This window comes from Oncorhynchus mykiss, chromosome 1 (genome assembly GCF_057628025.1).
Source record: "Oncorhynchus mykiss isolate SJ-2025 chromosome 1, ASM5762802v1, whole genome shotgun sequence".
Lineage (NCBI taxonomy): Eukaryota > Metazoa > Chordata > Actinopteri > Salmoniformes > Salmonidae > Oncorhynchus > Oncorhynchus mykiss.
The window spans coordinates 9,924,757-9,948,227 of NC_143022.1; the positions used below are offsets into that span (position 1 = coordinate 9,924,757).

At 41.3% G+C, this 23,471-nt stretch overlaps 2 protein-coding genes across 17 annotated transcripts in view; one reads left to right on the forward strand and one right to left on the reverse strand.

Annotated features, from left to right (window-relative positions):
• Nucleotides 1-6,622, forward strand: part of pex5la (peroxisomal biogenesis factor 5-like a) — a 180,795-nt gene extending 174,173 nt beyond the window's left edge. For 4 of the 9 annotated variants that reach the window (XR_016496844.1, XR_016496854.1, XR_016496882.1 and 1 more), the window contains 4 exons: nucleotides 82-244; nucleotides 1,434-1,591; nucleotides 1,926-3,349; nucleotides 5,141-6,622. Coding sequence is in view for 5 of the 9 variants with exons in the window: in XM_036989311.2 (XP_036845206.1) it covers nucleotides 82-244; nucleotides 1,434-1,591; nucleotides 1,926-2,123; nucleotides 5,141-5,165 (544 nt within the window). In the remaining 4 variants the exon portion in view is untranslated. Of the gene's footprint in view, nucleotides 1-81; nucleotides 245-1,433; nucleotides 1,592-1,925; nucleotides 3,677-5,140 lie in introns of those variants that run through there. The other 5 variants (XM_036989311.2, XM_090238642.1, XM_090238711.1 and 2 more) reach the window with 2 other exon arrangements.
• A 314-nt stretch (nucleotides 6,623-6,936) lies between these two features.
• The window catches only part of LOC110531511 (ubiquitin carboxyl-terminal hydrolase 13), a 36,601-nt gene continuing 20,066 nt past the window's right edge, over nucleotides 6,937-23,471 (reverse strand). For all 8 annotated transcript variants that reach the window (XM_036989170.2, XM_090238578.1, XM_090238476.1 and 5 more), the window contains 9 exons: nucleotides 23,188-23,362; nucleotides 22,774-22,862; nucleotides 21,655-21,777; nucleotides 19,410-19,433; nucleotides 18,803-18,946; nucleotides 16,230-16,399; nucleotides 13,767-13,971; nucleotides 12,364-12,448; nucleotides 6,937-11,910 (listed from right to left, as the gene is read on the reverse strand). In XM_036989170.2, coding sequence (XP_036845065.2) covers nucleotides 11,814-11,910; nucleotides 12,364-12,448; nucleotides 13,767-13,971; nucleotides 16,230-16,399; nucleotides 18,803-18,946; nucleotides 19,410-19,433; nucleotides 21,655-21,777; nucleotides 22,774-22,862; nucleotides 23,188-23,362 — 1,112 coding nt within the window. In that variant the 3' untranslated portion in view covers nucleotides 6,937-11,813. The remainder of the gene's footprint in view (nucleotides 11,911-12,363; nucleotides 12,449-13,766; nucleotides 13,972-16,229; nucleotides 16,400-18,802; nucleotides 18,947-19,409; nucleotides 19,434-21,654; nucleotides 21,778-22,773; nucleotides 22,863-23,187; nucleotides 23,363-23,471) is intronic.

The following is a 23,471-nucleotide window of genomic DNA, read 5'->3' on the forward strand; positions in this document are numbered from 1 at the left end:
TGTGTCGCTACTCTCTATGGACTCTCAGTCCAGTGTGTCTCTACTCTCTATAGACTCTAAGTCCAGTGTGTCTGCCCACAGCTCTCTACTGCCTGAGGTGAAGGATCTGTTTCTGGAGGCAGCCCAGCACAACAGGGACACCGACCCGGACCTGCAGACGGGCCTGGGTGTGTTGTTCAACATTAGCGCAGAGTTCAACAAAGCTGTGGAGGCCTTCAATGCTGCCTTGACGGTGCGGCCAGAGGTAAGACGGCAGTGTAAACACACAAACACTGATTGTCGATCTGACTGAGACGCACCGTACTGTCTCACAACACTGAAACACTGCATCTCACTGAGACGCACTGTACTGTCTCACAATACTGAAACACTGCATCTCACTGAGACGCACCGTACTGTCTCACAACACTGAAACACTGCATCCAAACTGGAGAGCTTTGAGCTGAGAAATCCAGTTTCATGAACTCCCATCTGATTCACCCCCCCCCCCCACCCGCCCCCCTCTGCACTAGTATCTGCCTGGTGCAGCTTCAACCACTATCCTTTAACCCTGTTCCACAGCAGTGGCTGCTAAATCCACCCCCTCTACATTTGACTTGGTAATGCCCTCTCCCCTGCTGATAACTTAGTGCTGAATACAAGTGGAGATCATGATAGCTTGCTGCTTCGCACAAAAGGCTTGCTGCACCGTATCCCTGTATATGTTGATCTGCCCCCAGGTGGGACACACACAACCATGGAGTCAAGGACGGACGTAGTGATGTAACCGAACCATCCTCAAATGATCCTTGGAACTTAAGCTTTGCTTAGTTTTCACAGGGTGTTTTTTCACAGGGTGTTTTTTCACAGGGTGTGTTTTCACAGGGTTTTTTTCACAGGGTGTGTTTTCACAGGGTGTTTTTTTCACAGGGTGTGTTTTCACAGGGTGTTTTTTTCACAGGGTGTGTTTTCACAGGGTGTTGTTTCACAGGGTGTGTTTTCACAGGGTGATAAAAAGTGTGTAAAAACTCCATCACACCACAGTACCTACATTACAGTCATTAACACACAAAAGATACAGGGGAATAACTCGCAAATGATGCACTCCTCTCATACATGTTATATTGTGTAGATTCCAAGGATGCCGTTTTTAATCGCAGACAAAATTCTACTTCATTTTATTTGCAAATCTTCTCTACCAAAGCAGGCACTGTTCCTTTCTGATTGGACTTCCCATTACAGTACACAATAATTAAAGCATTAGCAGTAGCATCTGATGGAAAACAATAAAAAAATCACACCCCACTAACCTTCCAACAAACATCTCAGTCGACAGTGGGTGGGTTCACAGACCGCAAACTGTCTGAAACCAAATGTCAAAACCAACCACTATCCTACATGTCACCATTCTGTTCCTCCGGCTTTGACTCCTACCCACTGTATGACCCCTCCAGGACTACCTGCTGTGGAACCGCCTGGGGGCCACGCTGGCTAACGGGGACCGCAGCGAGGAGGCGGTAGAGGCCTACACCCGAGCCCTGGAGCTCCAGCCGGGCTTCATTAGATCCCGTTACAACCTGGGCATCAGCTGCATCAACCTAGGAGCACACCGGTGGGTGAGCAGGGGGTTGGGGGGTGGAGAAGGGTCTAACTAAGAGCCAGCTGGTGCTCTCTAAAACAGCACCTGGCACCGCAGCAGAGGGCTTTGAGTTTCTGCTCTGGTGGAGTCAGTGGAGTGAGGTGAGGTGGGGACACATTGAGCCTAATAATGCCATCTCTTACAGTTCAACCAACTATAATGTTACAAGTAACAGCAAAGTCTCTGTTTGAAAACTTATCAAGCACATCGGGCCTGAACCTAGTAACAGTCGCTTTAATGTAGGTCATCATGATAGCAAACTAATCACATGGTTCTCCAACGGTCAAACCTTCCCTTTGTCTTTTAGGGAGGCGGCCAGTAACTTCCTAACAGCCCTGAGTCTGCAGAGGAAGAGCCGTAGTCAGCAGCTCTCGCAACAGGTCATGTCGGGGAACATCTGGGCCGCCCTGCGGATAGCCCTCTCCATGATGGACCAGCCGGAGCTCTTCCAGGCAGCCAACATCGGAGACTTGGACCTCCTCATGAAAGCCTTCAACCTGGACATGTGAGTGGAGATGGGCCTTGGAGACAAGTCTCTACTCTCCTACCAACAGGCCTTGGAGACAAGTCTCTACTCTCCTACCAACAGGCCTTGGAGACAAGTCTCTACTCTCCTACCAACAGGCATTGGAGACAAGTCTCTACTCTCCTACCAACAGGCATTGGAGACGAGTCTCTACACTCCTACCAACAGGCCTTGGAGACAAGTCTCTACTCTCCTACCAACAGGCCTTGGAGACGAGCCTCTTCTCTCCTACCAACAGGCCTGGGAGAAGAGTCTCTACTCTCCTATCAACAGGCCTGGGAGAAGAGTCTCTAAACTCCTACCAAATGCCAAAAACCCAAAGTGTACAGTTGGAAAGAGCTGTTTTGTCATGTTAATGATGAGTGTGTGGTCTATTTTGGCGAGCACTACAACATCTTTACTACTCCTCAGTACCTCTGCAGTCTTCTTGAGTACTGCATGTGCTCGAAGAGTCTATTTTGCGATGGATTTGCACTGCAATTTGTGATTTCCCCGAAGAGCACAAGGACGGGCAAAGACTGTACAAGTAATGCCTTAGAGAACACAGTAATTAAAACTAACTCATTGGAACTGAGCAAGAGAGAGAAAGAGAAATACTGAGAATGCTTTTGCTGAACAGTGTTGAGGGTTGACAAGAACGGTTTCCTCATCCAGATACTTTTAGAGTGTCCGGATTATCACACTGACCTAAAGGAAGGATTTAGTGAGTAAAATCAATAAAGACTACACCATAAGCCGTGGGACTCGGAGACAGTTTTCAGCAGAGAATCAATATTCTTTTTTTGGGGGGTTGGTTTTTATCCTCTTTTCTGTGAGGAACAACACTGCATGGAAACTAAAGCATGTTCCTAAATGGATTCGGTGGCACTTGCCTGAACCTAAAAGCTAAGAACTTTTTTTCCTTACTTGGGACTCTGCACTTTGAAAAACAAACAGATAATTTCCTCTTATCTTAATGAAACGAGACAGATTGTAAAAGCATTACCGTAAACGCATGCTAAAACGAAATTGATTTACACAATTTTTATGGCAACCAATGTAAGCCATTTTCAGATTCATTTTTTGACTTCCTCGAATACCTGACATCCTCCGAATTCTTCACGTTTTGTGGTGTTTCCAGCTCCTCATTTCACTTTACCCTAACTGGTTTGAGAGAAGCACACATTAGCTGGACAAGATGGACCTGTATTTTTCACTCAGAGCTGGTAATGTACTTCACACGTGTCAGAAAACACTTCCTGTTGAATCTATTCATGTTGGTGGTGATGGCTGGGATGACCTTTAAAACTATTCACTCAGGTCACATGACTAATGACTAAATCAAAGGATTAAGCGTGGTAGGGAATGGATTTTAGAGGCCTTACACTCTTTTCTAGAATACAGAATCTTTATGTGTAATATGCTGTATTGTTTATCAAAGGCAGCACAAAGGCCAATTCGTTAAAGGTTATAAAACATGACATCAGCTCATGTCAGCTCACTGACTTGCCTAGTTAAATAAAGGTTAAATAAAATAAAAATAAATAAAAAAATGTCAACGTCAGCTTTACCTAGTTCACACAGTGACATATCTACATGTTCCCATACAAGCATTTTATGTAGGAGGTTCTTTGCTATACTAATGAATGTCATACATAAACACAGTAACAAAGTGTTACCAAAATATTCCCCTAAAATAAAGCCAAAAGAACTATATCCTCTTATGAGAGACTACTACTCTACAAGATCCCTACTATGAGAGAATTCTACTCTAAACACTATCCCTTTAAGTGTGCTTAGTCGCTAGATGGCTTAGTAGTGTGCTTAGTCGCTAGATGGCTGAGTAGTGTGCTTAGTCGCTAGATGGCTTAGTAGTGTGCTTAGTCGCTAGATGGCTGAGTAGTGTGCTTAGTCGCTAGATGGCTTAGTAGTGTGCTTAGTCGCTAGATGGCTTAGTAGTGTGCTTAGTCGCTAGATGGCTGAGTAGTGTGCTTAGTCGCTAGATGGCTGAGTAGTGTGCTTAGTCGCTAGATGGCTGAGTAGTGTGCTTAGTCGCTAGATGGCTGAGTAGTCTAGAAGCGTCACATATGTTAGTTTGCAAGTCACTCTGGAAAACACATGCCACCATCATATCCACCACGGTACTGTAGCAAGACAACCACTGTACTGTAGCATTGCACTGGCATGTTAACCTGTCCGGCCTACTGTTCGACCGAACAAATGTGTTTGATTCAAGGATCCTATGCAAAAGGTCAAGTTTTATACTGCCATTTTTAATTATACAATGTCCCTGCCTGAGTCAATGGCCCTGCCTGAATCAATGGACCAAAAGGAAAAGTCTATCTTTGCTTTGAGAGAATGCTATCAGGGTCTGGCAGAGACACCATCGCCATGACAATTAATCTCCCAAAAATTGTACCGCTTTGATGTCATGCATGGTTTGTATCAGCCAAGGGGATTGGGGAAATCTATCAGAAGACAACAAAAAAACAACAACAAAAAATTGGCCAGTTGTTGCTTTATGACTAAGAACTTTTCATTCTCCATTTAAGTTTATGGGTATTTAGGGAAAGGTTTGGCTCGTTAGCAGAAATATATTAGACGTTATTTAGAAAGAAAGTCAATGGGGCGAATAATTCCATGCAGACGAGAACACATGGAAACTGCCATTCACACTAGCCAAAGCCTTCAGGTTTAGTAACCTTGGTGTGTGAAAAGGAGGTTAATTTCATTTCAAACTCATCTCCACACATTCGGTTGAGGCTGGCTTGTAGAGAGTGGTGGGGGGGCTGTAATGTCAGATTCATGTTCTACTACTGCCATCTGCTGAAAATGTACTTTGAATTTCTCCTAAAGACGTTCTTGTTATGCCACCATACCCAAATTCAAGTTTACAGAGTGGTCCCCTTGCTGGGTAAATGTATTTGAAAAACAGATTAATTTCAGTATTTTTTTTGTATTGAATCTATTCCACTCAAATGATCTGAAAACGTAATGAATATTATTTTTCCACACAGGGAAATGGTTGGAACAGTCCAGTAGCAAACGCAAGACGAGGAAAACAGAGAAGTCTTTTGTGTATGGAATCACTGTTGAAAACATCAAGGAGCCAGAGCCAACTGCGGAGACACAGCACATATGCGCACGCTGCTGGCAATCTGCATAGGAGGTTAGCTTTGAAGACCAGAAAACACATCGCGGACTGTACAACGTCAAAGGCAACTGGGCCAACACGTTATGGCATCCTTCCATTTATTAATTCATTTAGTCTGTTGCCCAACTACCCCAACAAGATGATATTCCTTCAGTCCCACCCAGCGAGCAAAGGCGGTTGAGATCTAGTTGTAACCAATCATGATCGTCACTGCGATCATGATTGACTACGTCTTAGTGAGTCATAGAACGATGGCTGACAACTCTACACTGTAGATTTATATGGAAAATAGTATTGAGAACAGAATTGTTTTTATTCCAAAGTGCATAATTTACAGAAAATGTTTTCTGTCCCCATGTCTCCTAGTTGCCCTTTACTGTCAGCAGCATATACACTGTAGTACAATGCTGAACCAGGATTTACTGTATCAAGTGATTTCTTCAAAATCACTCTGATTTCTTATGGTCTAGTAAGCCTGTGCTTCTTGAACAAAAATAAATGTAGTTATGTAGAAGATTAAATTATTTTTTTAACAGTTTTTGAATTATTGGATTACCAACTATATATATATATATATATTACTGTAGAATTTATATTGATGTGTGTTGAGTTAGGATGCCCGATGACAAAGTACCTTTTCTAGAACAGTTGACCTTCTCAGGTGTGATGACCTAGCTACACCTAACATAGTCCAGGTTGAATGCATGCTAGATCTTCTATGCTTTATTTTGAATGATCTTATATTTTCATGCATGCAGGGCTTTTCTTTCCCCTAATTCTAAAAACAAAATATAGCATGATGTTACATAGCAATATTTTTCCAATCCACTTTTAAAACGTCTTCATTTTATGAAATGTAACATACCTATTGTATATTGTGCACAACATACAATAACAAAACATTTGCAGTGAATCTGGAGAGAAACCAAAAGTAGTGCTCTCTAACTGACTACCGAGTGCAGGTCTCGGCCCACACGCCAACCGTTTGGCTAAAGGGTTTCGGATCCTCTCAGGCGTGTATACAACTGAATGACCACAACGCTTCCTGCTCAGTGTAATAGCATTAAGTCCTGCAATTTTCAATAATGTCTCTGTGTCTCGTGTACGATACATTTCATTGTACCCTGCTGGTTTACTCTGGTTTGTTTCTATAGCTGATATACAAGTATGAATAGATCTATTAATATTTTTGATGCCTTAAAAAAAAATGAAATACTTTACAGTGTACCAACAATGCATAATAAATACTCTCCCGATGTCCCTAAAACACTAGTCAAGCATCACACACCTTTCAGACATATGATATGAAAGTTGTCTTTTAAAATAAACTTGTAATATATTCAAAGTGTCTCTTTATATTTGTTTTTGAATATATCATTTTATCATCGCATCGACTGCATGTCTACCAACGTGTATGTATTACATTGTTCGGTACTTTATACTGCAACTCTTCCTTTCCTACTAAATCACAACCACCTCATTTATAATAAAACAGTACTCAGTTAACATTTTTTACATGAAATGCATGCTATTCTACTGTTTATGAAGTAAAGAACTGGAGAAAACAAGAAATTGGACCCCTTGAGGAATTGTCATCATGATGAACCATAACCATGCTTGTTTCTCACTGACGATACACTGTGTCAAGTGTCCAAAATGTCAAGAAATATGCAGTTTATTTGACAGTACCAGTGGATATATTGTTGTGATAACCATGTATTCACATATTCCATTACAATACTGATATCCCAAACAATATTTGGATAAATACATACATTACAAAAGTCTACTTTAAATAATCCCTTCAGGGAATCTGTATGTAATGAAAACTACAGAATTGGCCAAAAGAAAGGAAAAGGAGTAAAAACAGGCGAAGTACCATTGACCATTTAGTTAAATTACATTAGAAAACACACAAGTACAATTGTACAATCCAAATGCCTAAATGTCAACTTTTAGTGCACATGCGGACAGTACGAAGGCGTTTTGTGACACAAAAGGTGAACCGTTAGTTACCATTCACAACCTCGGGAGATAGAGCGAGTGGTGGAGAGGGAGAGACAGAGATGATGGAGGGCTGAGGGGGAAAAAAAGGCAGAAGACGAGGGCCTAGATTTAAAATCAGATCAACACTGCATAGCTGGCGTTTTGGCCATGTCGGAGGTGTAACTGTATCAGAGCTGGCAAACCGGTGAGCAAGCGGCTCGTGTGGTCATTGTCACGCCCACACCCATTCGCGTTACACACGCCCACACCCCACGCCCACACCCCACGCCCACACCCATTCGCCCATTCGCGTTAAAGTTCACAAAGTTCACAATGAGAAAGCACGCCTAGGCTATATAGAAATGACTCAAATGTAAAATCATATTATGGAATAATACAGATTTCTATCAGCCTAATTGAGGTGTAGGTTACAACACACATTCCAGTATTCAAACTTGTAAACAGGCTACATGGGATTATTACTAATGCGACACGGTGCATCCAATGTCCACGTTTGCTGGCATCCAATGGCAATGTCCACGATCGGTTTAACGCCGGGAGACGTTTGCAGATTTGACAGCGCCAACGCAGTTACACCTCCGACATCGCCTAAATAAAAACAATGAAACTGCTATTCAGTTGTCGGTTATTGCGGGTTAAGGCAGAACTGATAGAATCTAGCCCCAGACATCCTACATAACAAATCTATCCACTGTAAATGAAGGTGAGAGGTCACCCTGCCAGCCTAAAAGAGGATGAGTGCCAAAGTGGGAGGAGCCCCTGTAGAGGACAAATGTAAAGAACTAGAATGCATAGAACACCCTCCCTCAGCAATCAGATGGGGAGGCAGGTAGCCTAGTGGTTAGAGCGTTGGACTAGTAATCGAATCCCCGAGCTGACGAGGTAAAACTCTGTCGTTCTGCCCCTGAACAAGGCAGTTAACCCACTAGGCCATCATTGAAAATAAGAATTTGTTCTTAACTGACTTTCCTAGTCAAATAAAAAATACCTTTGGCAGTGAAGTAGGCCTGGTTATACAAAGGGCCACTAGGAACCTTGGCAATCTACATGGAAAAGAGGAGGGATTCACTCTATACATTCTATCTCTATAAGAAAAACAATCACGTGTGGAAGGGAGATTGCAGTAACACAAAGACTTACATAGAGACCATAAAGAATCCCCACTGCACAGGCAAAGTACACAACAGCAAATTATCAAGGAGTGTCTGACAAGGATGGAGATCTTGAGGGCTTGATTTGAGGGAGAGGGGGAATTGTAATCTTCTCCCAAACACAACCAAAGGCTCTAGTAAATCAAAACCATTTTCTGGGTTCCTGGTGTGGGTCCAAAAACATGATTCATCCTGAACAGCAAGAAAGTATGTTTGACTTTATATGCAGTTTTAGTTTCTTTCATGTTGTGGAGTGCTTTCATTTAATTGAGAACTATTAAAATGCAAGAAAAATCATGTTGACTTTTTCAAGAAACCTGCCCCAGGTAAGTATTCTTTGATTGGCTAGTTCCCCAGGTAAGTATTCTTTGATTGGCTAGTTCCCCAGGTAAGTATTCTTTGATTGGCTAGTTCCCCAGGTAAGTATTATTTGATTGGCTAGTTCCCCAGGTAAGTATTCTTTGATTGGCTAGTTCCCCAGGTAAGTATTTTGATTGGCTAGTTCCCCAGGTAAGTATTCTTTGATTGGCTAGTTCCCCAGGTAAGTATTCTTTGATTGGCTAGTTCCCCAGGTAAGTATTCTTTGATTGGATAGTTCCCCAGGTAAGTATTCTTTGATTGGCTAGTTCCCCAGGTAAGTATTCTTTGATTGGCTAGTTCCCCAGGTAAGTATTCTTTGATTGGCTAGTTCCCCAGGTAAGTATTATTTGATTGGCTAGTTCCCCAGGTAAGTATTCTTTGATTGAATAGTGCCCCAGGTAAGTATTCTTTGATTGGCTAGTTCCCCAGGTAAGTATTCTTTGATTGGCTAGTTCCCCAGGTAAGTATTCTTTGATTGGCTAGTTCCCCAGGTAAGTATTCTTTGATTGGCTAGTTCCCCAGGTAAGTATTCTTTGATTGGCTAGTTCCCCAGGTAAGTATTCTTTGATTGGCTAGTTCCCCAGGTAAGTATTCTTTGATTGGCTAGTTCCCCAGGTAAGTATTTTGATTGGCTAGTTCCCCAGGTAAGTATTTTGATTGAATAGTACCCCAGGTAAGTATTTTTTGATTGAATAGTACCCCAGGTAAGTATTATTTGATTGAATAGTACCCCAGGTAACAATTATTTGCTTGGATAGTGCCGCAGGTAAGTATTCTTTGATTGGCTAGTGTCCCAGGTAATTATTCTTAGAAAGAAAAAAAAAATATGAGAGGATTTTTGATATGTAACATTGCACTCCACTACCTTGTCGATATGTAATGAACTGTAGGCAACACTTTGTTTGTACAACTACGCCTGCCGACAAACTGTCTTTGATAGAGTGGCTGTATAGGCTCAGGAGAAGAAGACATCCTAGTGACTCGATGCATGAGCAGAGAGTCTTTGAGCAAATGGTGAATACAGTATCAATAGATACACAAGGGTTGGTGACTATGCGTCAGTGAGGTCTTTGATATGTGATAGATTTGAGCATTAAAGCTGAAGATAGGTTTTGGTTGCAGTGAGCACCATAAGGAATACATTCAGGACTGCACCAAGTCATAAAAGCACGAGAACGCATTCTGAAACAAGCGGTAGATCACAACCTACAGTACATGGTGTATTCTCAAGACATGAGATTCCATCCCAGTGCATATTGCTATAATAATAACGTAACACAAGTTGGGTGTGTTCAGATGCATACCATTCTGCATTTAAAAAGATGGTGGCGTATCGAATATGAATACAAAACTAGGTAACATTTAAGGACTACCATAAAGAGCAAAAGTTTACCTCATGAGTTAGTGTGTTGTCTGTCCTTCCACAATTTTTTTTTATCAAATTAGGCGAGCAACAAAAGTGGATCTCCTTAGAATACTGTATACAAAATATTTCTAGATATTATGCAAAACTGGGGTGGGCCTTTTATCTAAAGGATTCAAATAAAATAAAAATTCTGCCTTGCTAGTCACCATCTGATCTGAGGAAAACGGCAATCCAAGGCATGTTTCACTTATGTGTAGAATTATATGTGAAGCAACAACGGTATGAATACGGTACGAGTAAATCGCAACATGGTCTGAAAATAAAACACATTCAGCCCACGGCTTTTACCACATTCAAGAGAAGCGAATATATCAGTTTGTGGTATTTGAGCCAAGGTAGCTGCTATGCTAGTGCTCTGTTTCTCTGTTAATTAAAAGCAAGGATATAAAATAATCTGTTCGAAAAGTGCTTTCAGATTTCAATAAAAACAACATTCTGTTCTCGTGGGAAATTAAATGAACTTGACTCAACTTGATTCGTCCAATTGTTACCGTTTCTCCTCTGAATCCCAGAGAAACCAGGATGTCATTTGCAAGTCAAAACCAGACAGATATGCGACTATTATGACACCATCAGTACGTACATCGGACTCTCCAATAAGGATATTACATATTCATGGGTTCCCATGTGTAAGTGTTCATCATAGACGAGAGCGTTTTTTTCAAATGTGTTTCCTTATTCTGAAACTTGCTTATGCTGCCAATTTCTCTGCATTCAATGCCATTATGTTTCTATCCTGCGTCACACGTTAAAGGAAAATATCACTAAGAAAACTGTTTTAGTATTCGTTGCATTACGCCACATTTGATACATTCCCAAAATGTTTTGTATTTCCGCGATCAAGCTTTCAAGATCTAGAACTGTCAAAACACAGTATGATGCGTTTTTTCATCATGATTTGTCCTAAATAAAAATGTATCAACCCCTACAAAAATTTCCATTAATTATAATCCACACAATTCACATTTCCTGTTGCTACAGGATTATTTTCCTGCTGTGGTCAAATTAAGATCCTACATCTGTACATGCAAAGCTCCCAGCAGCATTGTGATTTTTTTGTTGAGTTTCGCTTCAGAGAGTTTTAGTTCCTGGCAGTGATGTGTGACCACTTCAGGACCATGCTCCACGTTTATAAAACGTAGCACTTCATTAATAAAAATACTGGCACAGTAGCTGAAGGCATAGAAAATGAATAGCACGATCTGATAGGCTAATACTATAGGTGTAGAGCACTCCAATAACAAGAATTGCACACATCCCTCTGTACCAACACCGTAGACAAAATAACATGTTTCAACACACAAAAGCACACGATTTTCACAGTGACATACAAAAAATACCCACATTGCTTTCCCTTTTTTTTTGACTGCACTTGAAGTATGGAAGCATTTTCCTGTTGCTCTTGAGTGACTTGGATGAGTTGAGTGGGTTCCTTTGTTTCATGGCTGGTCTGAGGTGTTTCCATGGTTTCCACTGATGTCATGGTTGTCCTCTGTTTTCCAGGCTGTGGTTCTCTAAGGTTGGAGGGGTGAGTGGAGGGGGTTCTAGCAGCTAGACAGCTGATGGTAAAGGGGGGGGGGGGGGGGATAGGTCTAGCAGCTAGACAGCCGACGGTAAAAGTAGATGTAGCCCAAGTCTTTTGGAGGCCTTTCTGACAAACACACTTTATGGTCATTGAAGATCACCCATCTGACATAGGGGGGGGGGGGTGGAATAAAGCATAGGTAACACATTGTGTTAAATCCTCATCTTATACGTTTAGTTTTGTCTTGATTTCTACATGCCATATTGTAGATTACTGATTACAAAATGATCTAACCAGTCTCTTAAGACAGCGTTTCCCAATCTGGTCTGTGAGGATCACTGGTCAAGCAAAGATAATACTTTTTGACTCCAAATATAGCAAACGTGATTCAACTCATCAACTAATGATCATGCCCTTGATTAGTTGAATCAGGAGTGCTAGTGTTAGAATAGATCAAATATGATGTGCATTGCAAACGGCTGGTGGTCCCAAAGGACTAGTTCGGGAAAACAGTCTGTTTAAATCACTCATTTGAAATCCTTCATTGTGAAAGAGATTGTGGTTTAAAATCATCTAGCAGAGATCAATGGAGAGTATGTAAACTGTGACGGACTTACCTTCCTTCCTTCTTGATATGACATACATAACGACCAGACATAGTGGACGCTCCCATGTGGCTGATGAAAGCAAAAAGCTCGTAACCTGTAAAACAGGAAGTCAAATCAATCAACTACAACTCCCTTGTCAACAGAACAGACGCATTTTGCCTACAGTATAGCCATAAGGAGTAGCTTGTAAAACTGACTCATAAAACACAACTATCATTTTCAGTAATTATCTGATCCTATCTCCAGTGTTATGGGATGTGTTTAATCCTCACCTGATCCTATCTCCAGTGTTATGGGATGTGTTTAATCCTCACCTGATCCTATCTCCAGTGTTATGGGATGTGTTTAATCCTCATCTGATCCTATCTCTAGTGTTATGGGATGTGTTTAATCCTCACCTGATCCTATCTCCAGTGTTATGGGATGTGTTTAATCCTCACCTGATCCTATCTCCAGTGTTATGGGATGTGTTTAATCCTCACCTGATCCTATCTCCAGTGTTATGGGATGTGTTTAATCCTCACCTGATCCTATCTCCAGTGTTATGGGATGTGTTTAATCCTCACCTGATCCTATCTCCAGTGTTATGGGATGTGTTTAATCCTCACCTGATCCTATCCCCAGTGTTATGGGATGTGTTTAATCCTCACCTGATCCTATCTCCAGTGTTATGGGATGTGTTTAATCCTCACCTGATCCTATCTCCAGTGTTATGGGATGTGTTTAATCCTCACCTGATCCTATCTCCAGTGTTATGGGATGTGTTTAATCCTCACCTGATCCTATCTCCAGTGTTATGGGATGTGTTTAATCCTCACCTGATCCTATCTCTAGTGTTATGGGATGTGTTTAATCCTCACCTGATCCTATCTCTAGTGTTATGGGATGTGTTTAATCCTCATCTGATCCTATCTCTAGTGTTATGGGATGTCTTTCTTACCTTGAAAGCATGCAGATGGTAGTTGGAGAGACTGTGGTCCATGATTTCTATTTGCGAGTTCAAAATAAAAAAAATGCCGAGACCCTGCATAGCATGAGTCTCCTCAAACATGCTATGAATTTAACATGCTATGAATTTACATGTTCAGTTTAATTAAAATCGTAAACCCAAAATGTGATGAAAGAACAGTGCGCTTACCTTCCTTTTACAGAATGGTGTTAGAATGGAAGTGAAAGATTAGCCCTTCACAATTAGGGAAAGGCTGATTTTGTTCAGCAAGCAGTGAGAGAACATTGACTTTGTATTCAAAGCAGCTACATATATTTTAGATCCAGCTCCATCTGACACATCTCTATGTGTGGAACTCTTCTCCTTTTATCATTGTGCTCATAATGGTTATGGACAGGACTGCGGAGGGTGGGGCTGATCTTAGATCCGTGTATGAGGTCAGAGGTCATGCAGAGTCACTCACGTCCGGGTCCGTCTTTGATCCGGGGGCCCGAGGCATCCTGGTCTGGGGACAGCGTGGAGTGGCTGTTCGTGTTTGCGTTGGAGAAGGTGTTGTCGTTGGGCTCCATGATGTCAGACATGTCCAAAAGGTCGTCACTAGCCTCCTCCTCCTCCTCCCTCTCCGGGTGGGTGAAGATCCAGTCCAGAGCCCTCTCCAAGTTGTTGTTCTGAAACAACAAATGTTATTTCACAGACCTATTTCAGCTGGTGTTAACTGGTAATAAGTAGTACTTTCTGGTATTGGTAAACAATTCAACACAAATGACAACCAACTTGCTTGTTTCAAAGAAAATAAAAGGTCATAATTGGTGCAAAAAAAATGTTTCCAAAAGTGTTCTTCGACTAGCTCCATAGGAGAACCCTATTTGGTTCCAGGTAGAACCCTTGGGATTCCATGTAGAACCCTCTGTGTAAAGGGTTCTACATGGAACTCAAACGGGTTCTTCCTGTAACCAAACAGGGTTATTCAAAGGGTTCTCCTATGGGGATAGCCAAAGAACCATTTTATTTTTTATTTTTTTATTCTAAAAGAGTGTATGCTAAATTGTCATGTAATTACCATTTTCATTACTGTATCTGATAATCAGTGGCCTTGTGTTATGGACATACAGTAGAGTATGTTTTCCTGTCTCCCCTCAATCTTCTCTCAAACTCTAAGAAGATGGACAATTGTGACTGGCATGCTTCACCAGTATGTAACAGGACTGACTGGCATGCTTCACCAGTATGTAACAGGATTGACTGGCATGCTTCACCAGTATGTAACAGGATTGACTGGCATGCTTCACCAGTATGTAACAGGAGTGACTGGCATGCTTCACCAGTATGTAACAGGAGTGACTGGCATGCTTCACCAGTATGTAACAGGAGTGACTGGCATGCTTCACCAGTATGTAACAGGATTGACTGGCATGCTTCACCAGTATGTAACAGGATTGACTGGCATGCTTCACCAGTATGTAACAGGAGTGACTGGCATGCTTCACCAGTATGTAACAGGATTGACTGGCATGCTTCACCAGTATGTAACAGGAGTGACTGGCATGCTTCACCAGTATGTAACAGGATTGACTGGCATGCTTCACCAGTATGTAACAGGCATGCTTCACCAGTATGTAACAGGATTGACTGGCATGCTTCACCAGTATGTAACAGGATTGACAGTTATAAAACCAAAATGTAACAAGATTGGTAACATCAAAATAAATAATCCAACACCGCTCTCATTCTCATTCTCCATGTATGGTCAATTCCCTCAATTAGCCTCAGCCTTTAATCCAGAATAGAGGTGTGATTCATTCACCACAGACGCCAGTGCTGAGAGCACATGGTGGGGGGGTGGGGGGTGATCTGATGCTGCCTGCTCTTACTGGCCATGCCCAGACAGGCAGACAGGTCAGTGAGGTCGAACACTTTCTGCCTGCTCACTCGGATATTATGATAGGATATTGTTAGAAGACCCTCTGCTGTTTCACAGCCCTACTCCACTCACGAAGACCCTGGGCTTTTTTTATGAGAAAAGTCTGGAAGGCAAGCGGTTTAGGGGTGTTAGGGACGGTAAACAAGGAAATCAGGGGGTCTGTTTTGGTAGAGGGTCTGTTTTAATGCTGACAGGGAAGGTGACAAAAAGAAACAGAACCACTATAATGGAATTCTACTGGTATATATATATATATATATATATATATATTGTGGTGATATACAATTCATAACGTAATTGAATAAATTAGTTGTTTCCTGGATTAAATGAAAAAGGTACATTTAAGGAACACACAAGCAAACGCATCAAAATGACTGTGCTATAGTTGCACGTATGACAAGCACCCGATCTGACTCATAGAACTGAAAAGATGAAAGCGCTTAGCTAGACTCATTGCTCTATTTGTAAATAGAATGTAGAACAGGGATCTCAGAGCCACCAAGAACATGAAGGGGTTATTAAAATGGCTAAATATCAGCCAACAAGCTGGCCAGTCAAGTTGTTTATAGCTCAGGGAGCAGGATTCTCAGGTTCTCCTGACTCCAGCACGGTTCGGTACTATAGAAAGCAACTCCCCGTCATTCCTGCAGCATATCAATGGCACTATTTCTGGCCATGATGTGTCTAAAATAGAAATAGCAAGCCCAAGATCAGACGGAGAAATAGAATATATTGGTTAAACAATGTTTGGGAAATGAAACTACCTAAAACATGATAAAGCCCTCCCTTTCAATTATTGACATATTTTGATCCTGTTTATTGTCCATACTCCTGAATACAATACATACACCTCTACATTATGCCAACTCACATTTGAACAAGCTTCATTAAAAACGACCGAAGCACTACTGCCTACTGAACGCATCCTGGGCCAGGACAATATGTTTGTGTGGTTTTCACCAGAGTGAGTGTGTGAACAGCAGGAGAAGAAAGAGAGTCACTGACCGTGGCTTTGAGGGCCTGGACTGTGTGGCGGCGGGGGAAGCCCATGGACGTGAGGATGGCGATGCTCTCCTCCGGAGGCTGGTTGTCCAGGGGGGTGGCTGCCAGGCCCAGGCTGGCCATGGAGGGGCCTGGCTCCATGAAGGAAGGAAGGGCCAGGGGCTCAGCAAAGTCTGGAGAAGAAGACAGAGAGAGAGAGAGAGAGAGAGACGGGTCAATAATGAGTGTCGGATTTGGTAAAAAAATTGGTAATTGCTAATTTGGTAGGTCAGGCTTATTTTTCTTTGAATATAGGTTTCACAATGGTTAGGATTTTTTACGAATAAACTTGTATAAAAGTGGACTTTACGTGGCATTTCTGCAACTTATTAAAAACGACTACATATCATAGGTGTGTCTGTTGTTCACAGGCTCATCTGACCTCTCATTGGCTAGAAATGGTCCCACCTGACCTCGTCTCCTTCCGCCGACCTTCCATCTATAGATCATCTTTGATCCTAATAAGTAATCGCCTATTCAAACAAATGCCAAATCAGGAAGAGCACCCTGGTCGATCAGTTAAAATGACTGTTGATAGGATTATAACAGAACAAGACAGATGGAGGAGGAGAGTTTACAGTCAGAAAACGACTGTCCCAGTAAATCTCGGAGAACATTAATACTGAGGTCATCATTATGCAGCATATCAGGCTGGCTGGTGACTCATGCATATTTAAAAGCAATTCGACACGAGCAGTTAAGGATTTAAGACTAAAAAACAACAACAGGTGGCAGCTTTAAAAAGTTACAATACAACCCTGTCTTAGCGACACGTCAGTTCTCTATAAACATGTTATACCCTAGTTTGAACCAGTTGAGGGCCCAATTCATTTACATAGTTATCACACACCTGTGCAAGTTGACTGTGTGCTCTCAACCACATACATATAAATAGACCGTTATTAAAACAAACCCACTAACACGTGTACATTCCCGCACGTGTACTGTGCATGCATAAACACACTCAATATTTCTTATATTTTGAAGGAAAATCATTGTGTCTTGTAAATATGTCCCTGGCATGTTCCTGTGGAAAGCATTTTTACTTAAGAAATTCTTGAAAACAGAAGCATGTCAATTAGAAGAACTTAAACAAACAAATGGACACAGCTACACACACACACACACACAAGTAATGAAGCCTGAAAAAAACACGCACGGAATGTTGTGTTTTTCTGTCTGAAGGTCACCCCTTGTTTACCAAAGGATAACTTGTTATTTGCTTGAACAGTGTCATTTCACGAACAGAGGATTGCTAATAAGGTGTCGTTTATGTGAGAAAGGTTGTCGTTGCTGCAACAGGCCCATGGTAATGCTCCATTCCCACCTAGGAGGGGAAACCTAACTAGTCGCAGGAATAGTAATTTACCTCATCATACAAATCTGGAGGGAACTATTTAGTCATCTTTTGACAGCTTTCTGGGAACTGGTGTAATGTAATGAGGAAGGGACAAACTATTCACACAAAAGTGTCATTAGAAAGTAAATATGAAAATAGGAATTTAAGTAATGGATAGCTTTTTCAAATATATATATAAATATATATATAATTTTTATTTTTTTTCAACCCACTACAAAACAAAATGTTAGGTAAAAAAGCATTCTTCATGCACACAGGATGATTATTTCCCAGAGGCATGAGGAAAACCTTTTGGTCCAGTGGTGATTATGTCCATTATTATTATGGAGATTAGATTACATTTTTAATCTCTGTCTGTTTTCTCCCCCAAAATCAAAGGTTAACCTTTAACACCTCACAGGTTTAAAACAACAAATCCTAAAATATGCAAAAATATCCTAAAATATGCTTTCGTGATCAACAGTAAGTATACCTGGCAGAGTAGTAATGGACAAGAATGAGAATGGACGGCCATGTTGGCGTTTTGTCTCTTTTGTTACTTCTAATAACGGATAGTTCATCCCTGGTCCAATAATATCTCTCCATGCTAAACAAGGAAGTAAAGGAAGTGAGAGTTGTGATAGGTCAAACAGCTCGAGGAGTGTGTTGGTAAACAACTATCACCACAGCTTTCATTACCGTTGCGCCTGCTAAGAACAAAATGGAAATTTCTTCTCTTCCAACTGTCTATGTCAAGTTTCCAAAACTTGTGTCCTTTTGTCTTGTGACCTATTCATCTTAATTTTAAGCAGAATACGATTACCTGAGCGCTTTAGTATTGGACATTAAAACAATCTCTTTACATTGTTTGTATAAGCAACAAATAGAGAGTTACAGCATGTGGTTATGAATTACCCATGGAGAATTATACAACGATATTAGCCCTTAAGGAGCCAGAGCATCAGAGTGACAAAGTATTCCCTGACAACTCAGCCACAAAGGACCACTGACACACACACACACACAATCCCACTGGCACACTGGCCTGTCTCCTGCTCTGACACACATGTCATTTCAGTGATGTTTCAGTGGGTGCACTGCACACGCTCACCATACCCAGAAGAGGCTGGGGGAATCGGGCTAGATTAACATCCATGTGGTACAATCTGTCTATGTGTGATGGTCTCCAAGCTCTTACCAGGCTCCTCCATGTGGGCTATGATCCAGTTGAAGGCCATTTCAGGGCCCATGTTCCCTGTGTAGTAAACGGCCTTCCGACAGGCCTCCAGAGGGAAGCCCATCTCCGCCAGCTGCATCGCTGCCGACTCGTCTATATCTGGGGCTGAGAACAAGCAAAAAGCAACCACAATCTTAGCCAGAGCTTACGAATCAAAAACTCTAACAATAAACAACCTGCCCTACAAAAAAAAGTTGTATTTTTTGCGAGTAGGCAAGTTATGAGGAGGTTGCATAGGCTGTTGGGTTTGCGTCGTCAGGCTATTATCGTCATTACTACAGAACTCAGAATAACAGTTGTTCCCTTATATCGTCATTACTGCAGAACTCAGAATAACAGTTGTTCCCTTATATCGTCATTACTACAGAACTCAGAATAACAGTTGTTCCCTTATATCGTCATTACTACAGAACTCAGAATAACAGTTGTTCCCTTATATCGTCATTACTACAGAACTCAGAATAACAGTTGTTCCCTAGTTGTAAATCTTTGCTTTGGGTTAGATACCATATATATATATACATACATACACACACACACACACACAAGGGTATGATGGAATACTTACAATCTGAGGAGTTCATTGAGTCATCTGAAAAGTAAAGTGAAGAAGTGATTATTTTCAAGGTACAACATAAATATGTATTTTTGACTAGCTAAAACCAACAGTGTAGTATACAGCATCAAACCTAATAGATGAATTCTCTCAATATGTGGTAACATGGACCTGAACAGCGTCCTTACAATTCAGGTCACACTTGAGTTTTAATAACAAATCTTGTGCCACTGAAAACAAGTATTGACTATTATAGCTCAAAGGCGGTAAACTTATTTGTACTGTTTTTTTTTCTCTATTAAAAACTGATGTACCGTATGGTAAATCAATGCTAAATCCGTAAAGCTAATTGATGGGAAATGATGCATTTCAAGGTTTAAAAAAAAATAAACTTGCAAATCAATCAGAAGCCCTTAGGCGTTGTCCCGAGACAGAAATGTAATGAATATCTATTGATACAGGTCCAGGGACATGGGCTGGTGTTTAATATATGATTTTTGAAGCTGCTCTGACAAAGGCTACATACATCCCAAAAGCCTCATAAACAACATTGTGAATCACTATTTGCATTATGTAGGTAGGACGGTCGGACACCTCCCTCAAAGATGGGATATAAGATAGTCAAGAAAATAAATCTCCAACTGCTTTGTTCAGTTTTCAGCTACAAGTCCATAAGACGAGATCTCATATGAACGTTTTCAAAAATCACTCCATTGAAAAACACCTCTAGGGTCCCCTTGGGCATTACCCCAAAAAAGCAACACTTTTAGGTAGGGGGAAGACAATCATTTGGTTATACTCGTCTGTTGAAATAAAATAGTTTTAACTTTTAAAGCCTGAGTCACAGGTTAAAATCAGTTGAGCTGACAGTTTTAAGTCAATATTTTATTAATATAGTGTACCCACTCCAGAAAGCTATGACCTTTGGTTTTCACCTGGAATTGTTTATTTATGTCTGAGAAAACAACTTTTTAACCCATATGATCTAGTACACAATAAAAGTATAATAAAATATATACAGATATGATGTTATGATAAAGAAATTTAAAAAACATTGTTAATGAATAAGCTTTTCCATTCTTTATAACTATGTCCATATATAGTTAAAATCTGTTTTAGGAACATCTACCCAAGATATCTCCCCTTCTTTATTACTTTCCCAAACATATCATGACATTAGTGATGGTCAAAATCTGTTACATTTATGAACGTCTAAATCAACAGCGTGCCGTCCTGTAGACAAGGAGAGAAAGGCTAAGTTAAAGGGCTCCATTTTGTCGTTCTGAGCATATGCAATGTGTCTGCCTCCAATTTAAAACAAAATGTTTTGACTACCACACAAAATGTCTTAGTTATTTTAGGTTTAAGGAAGTGTGTAGGTCAGATTCTTTCATCGTAGAGCTATGAACATTGTGTGTATTTACATCTGCCTGCTCGAGACAAATTCAGCAATTGCTTTGCCATGTCTTTGCCATGTCTTTGCCATGTCTTTGCCATGTCTTTGCCATGTCTTTGCCATGTAAAGCGTTCAAGCTGGATAGATGTTTTTATAATGACCACCCATTGGACGTAACGTTGCAGTGAAGTGATATAAATGGATGTAATGATGAGGCTGACCACCAGAGGGAGGAAAATACACGTTTATTCGACAGAGGATGTTTACAAGGTCCTAGCAAGGTCTGGATGGCTGTCTTCTGACTTATAAAACGGTGGGAAATCAATCAAATAAGGCATGTAAACATGTAGATATTTTTCTAAGTAATTCTAGAGCCTGATGTCGGGGACTTTCAGCTTAAGAGATTCTCAACAAGGTTGAGGCATCTTCAACAAGACAGCCATTGCAACAACAGAGCACTACAGAGTTATTTTTATTGCTTGCCTGGAGAACATTTCAAGTGTTTTGGGGTTTAGGACTGTACAGCACATAATGTGCCTGGTACCTGCTAAAATATTAACAGTGCACTGTTGCTAAATCCATCCAAAACAACCGAATCTGAAGGAAGAATGGAGATAAAGATCACAAAGAGAGTAGACGGGCATACTGAGCACATCGACTACAAAGAGTCTCACATTTAGGGGGAAGAGAGGAGGGGAAAATGGATAGTTAACATCCCAGGACCCCAAGTGGCTGGTGAGACGGATGACAACGTGTGACAGATTTAGCTTGCCCCAAACACCAGCTTTCCTTTAGGACCAAGACCATTGGTCAGAAAGTCAAGGCCTGCTTCCACCCGGCACACCTGAAAGTGATCCTTACCTCTGGTGTCTTCAGGCAGGACGATTGGGGGGGTGAGGTCAGGGAGCTCTTCCTCTCCTGCCTGCAGCCCTGTGCCCCGGAGTCGAGACAGGTCCAGGAAGTCTGGTACGTCTATGGACAGATCTGTGGAACAACAGTAGGTCAGAGGTCAAACAACTAGGATGTGTTCATAAGGCACCAAACGGACAAACAGGGAGGGACTACCGGAATTTGTCCAATAATCATTTTAGTTCTCTGTTGCAAAACGTTTTTGGTTGTGTGTCCATATAAATGCAACACAGAGATTCTACTACAGAATGGACTGGAAGAGGAGAAAACCAGACTGGAGAGGACTTGGGCATGAAGATTCCAGCGAATTACACATGACCAAACTGATAGCTTTCATGTTCACCACTAGAGCCACAGTACCAAACACAAGATGTAGTGTATCAGTATCAGAGAACATAGGTAGGTGTTCAAGGCATATTCCATCTGTACTGTACAGGTAGCCCTGCACCACGGCACTCAGCTTCATATTAAACACATGGAAACATCACAAGATCAAGAGCCACGAATCTCAAAGAAACCAGACTTGTTTAATACTTCAGTCGACTAAGATGAAAACTAGACTAAAAACAGGTCTCAATTTTCAATTGGCACGATGCAAGAGTAACCTCCTGCTTATAAATAGTTAACCTTCTTCAATCCTTTGCATTTTAATTTGGGAGTACTTAAAAAAAACACAGGTAGAGCAAGAGCTTAGATAACCTTTTTTTTCTCAGGGCAATGCATCGTCTTCTAGCCTGGATCCAAACTAAATAGTTCCGTTTTACTTAATGAAATCAGTCTTCAGTTCAGTTTGGATCCAGACTGTCTTGTCTGTGTCCTCAGTGGACCTCAGAGAAACACTGTGACAGCGCCCTCTGCTGGGGATCCACAGAACTCACTTAATAATAGGCTACAAGGAGAGAGTGTATTCTAGGCCTTCAATGAAAAACCATAAAATCCCTTAATATAATTTTACAATGCGGGTAGACACAAAAGTTAAAACATAAATCAGCATCCTCTTGGTACTAGTGAAAATCTTGGATGCAGACAAGACAAACCATTTGTGGAGAGACATCAAGTTCTCTTACTCACCTAATTTCTTTGGAACCCAGTCAACCCCAAATGTGAATTTCTTAATCTGCACTACCAGATACTCTGGGAAGGAGGCGAAACGGGAAGTCCTGGAACGAGGAGAATAGTAAAGAAAAATATTTTAAAGAATAAATATCTTTCACAAATGTACAAGATTTAAAAACTTAAAATGGTAAAATGTCCTCCTAGTTTACATACTATGTACCAATATGTCAGCTTTAATATTGCAGATAGATTGTGGCTTCTATCAATGTAATTGTCTGTATGTTACAGTGCAAAATAACTTGCAGGTGCAGGGTACAAAAAGCAAAGGCATGAAAGAAATATCCCCACACACTGCTGAAACTGAGGGAATGTTCAATAGTGTGTGGCATTGACTTTCCTTCAAGGCCTTAGACCAGGACATTTTCTTACTTGACTCCAGCTGACTTGGCCTGCAGTGCTGAGCTCCAGAAGTCGGGGACGTTCTCTGGCTCTGTGAAGGCCTGCAGGCACGCTGTGAAGGGAATCCGGGCCCTCACAGGCTCTGGAGGGGCTCTCATGTTCTCCTCTGCCTCTCTTCGCTTGGCCTCATACGCTATCAGCTCCTCTGTCACACAAACACACAGCTATTTAACACACTCTACTGAAATGCTGTTGTTGTCGACTGACTCAGGTGATTGGAGTTTGGTGATTGTAGTCTAGGACCAAAAGGCTCC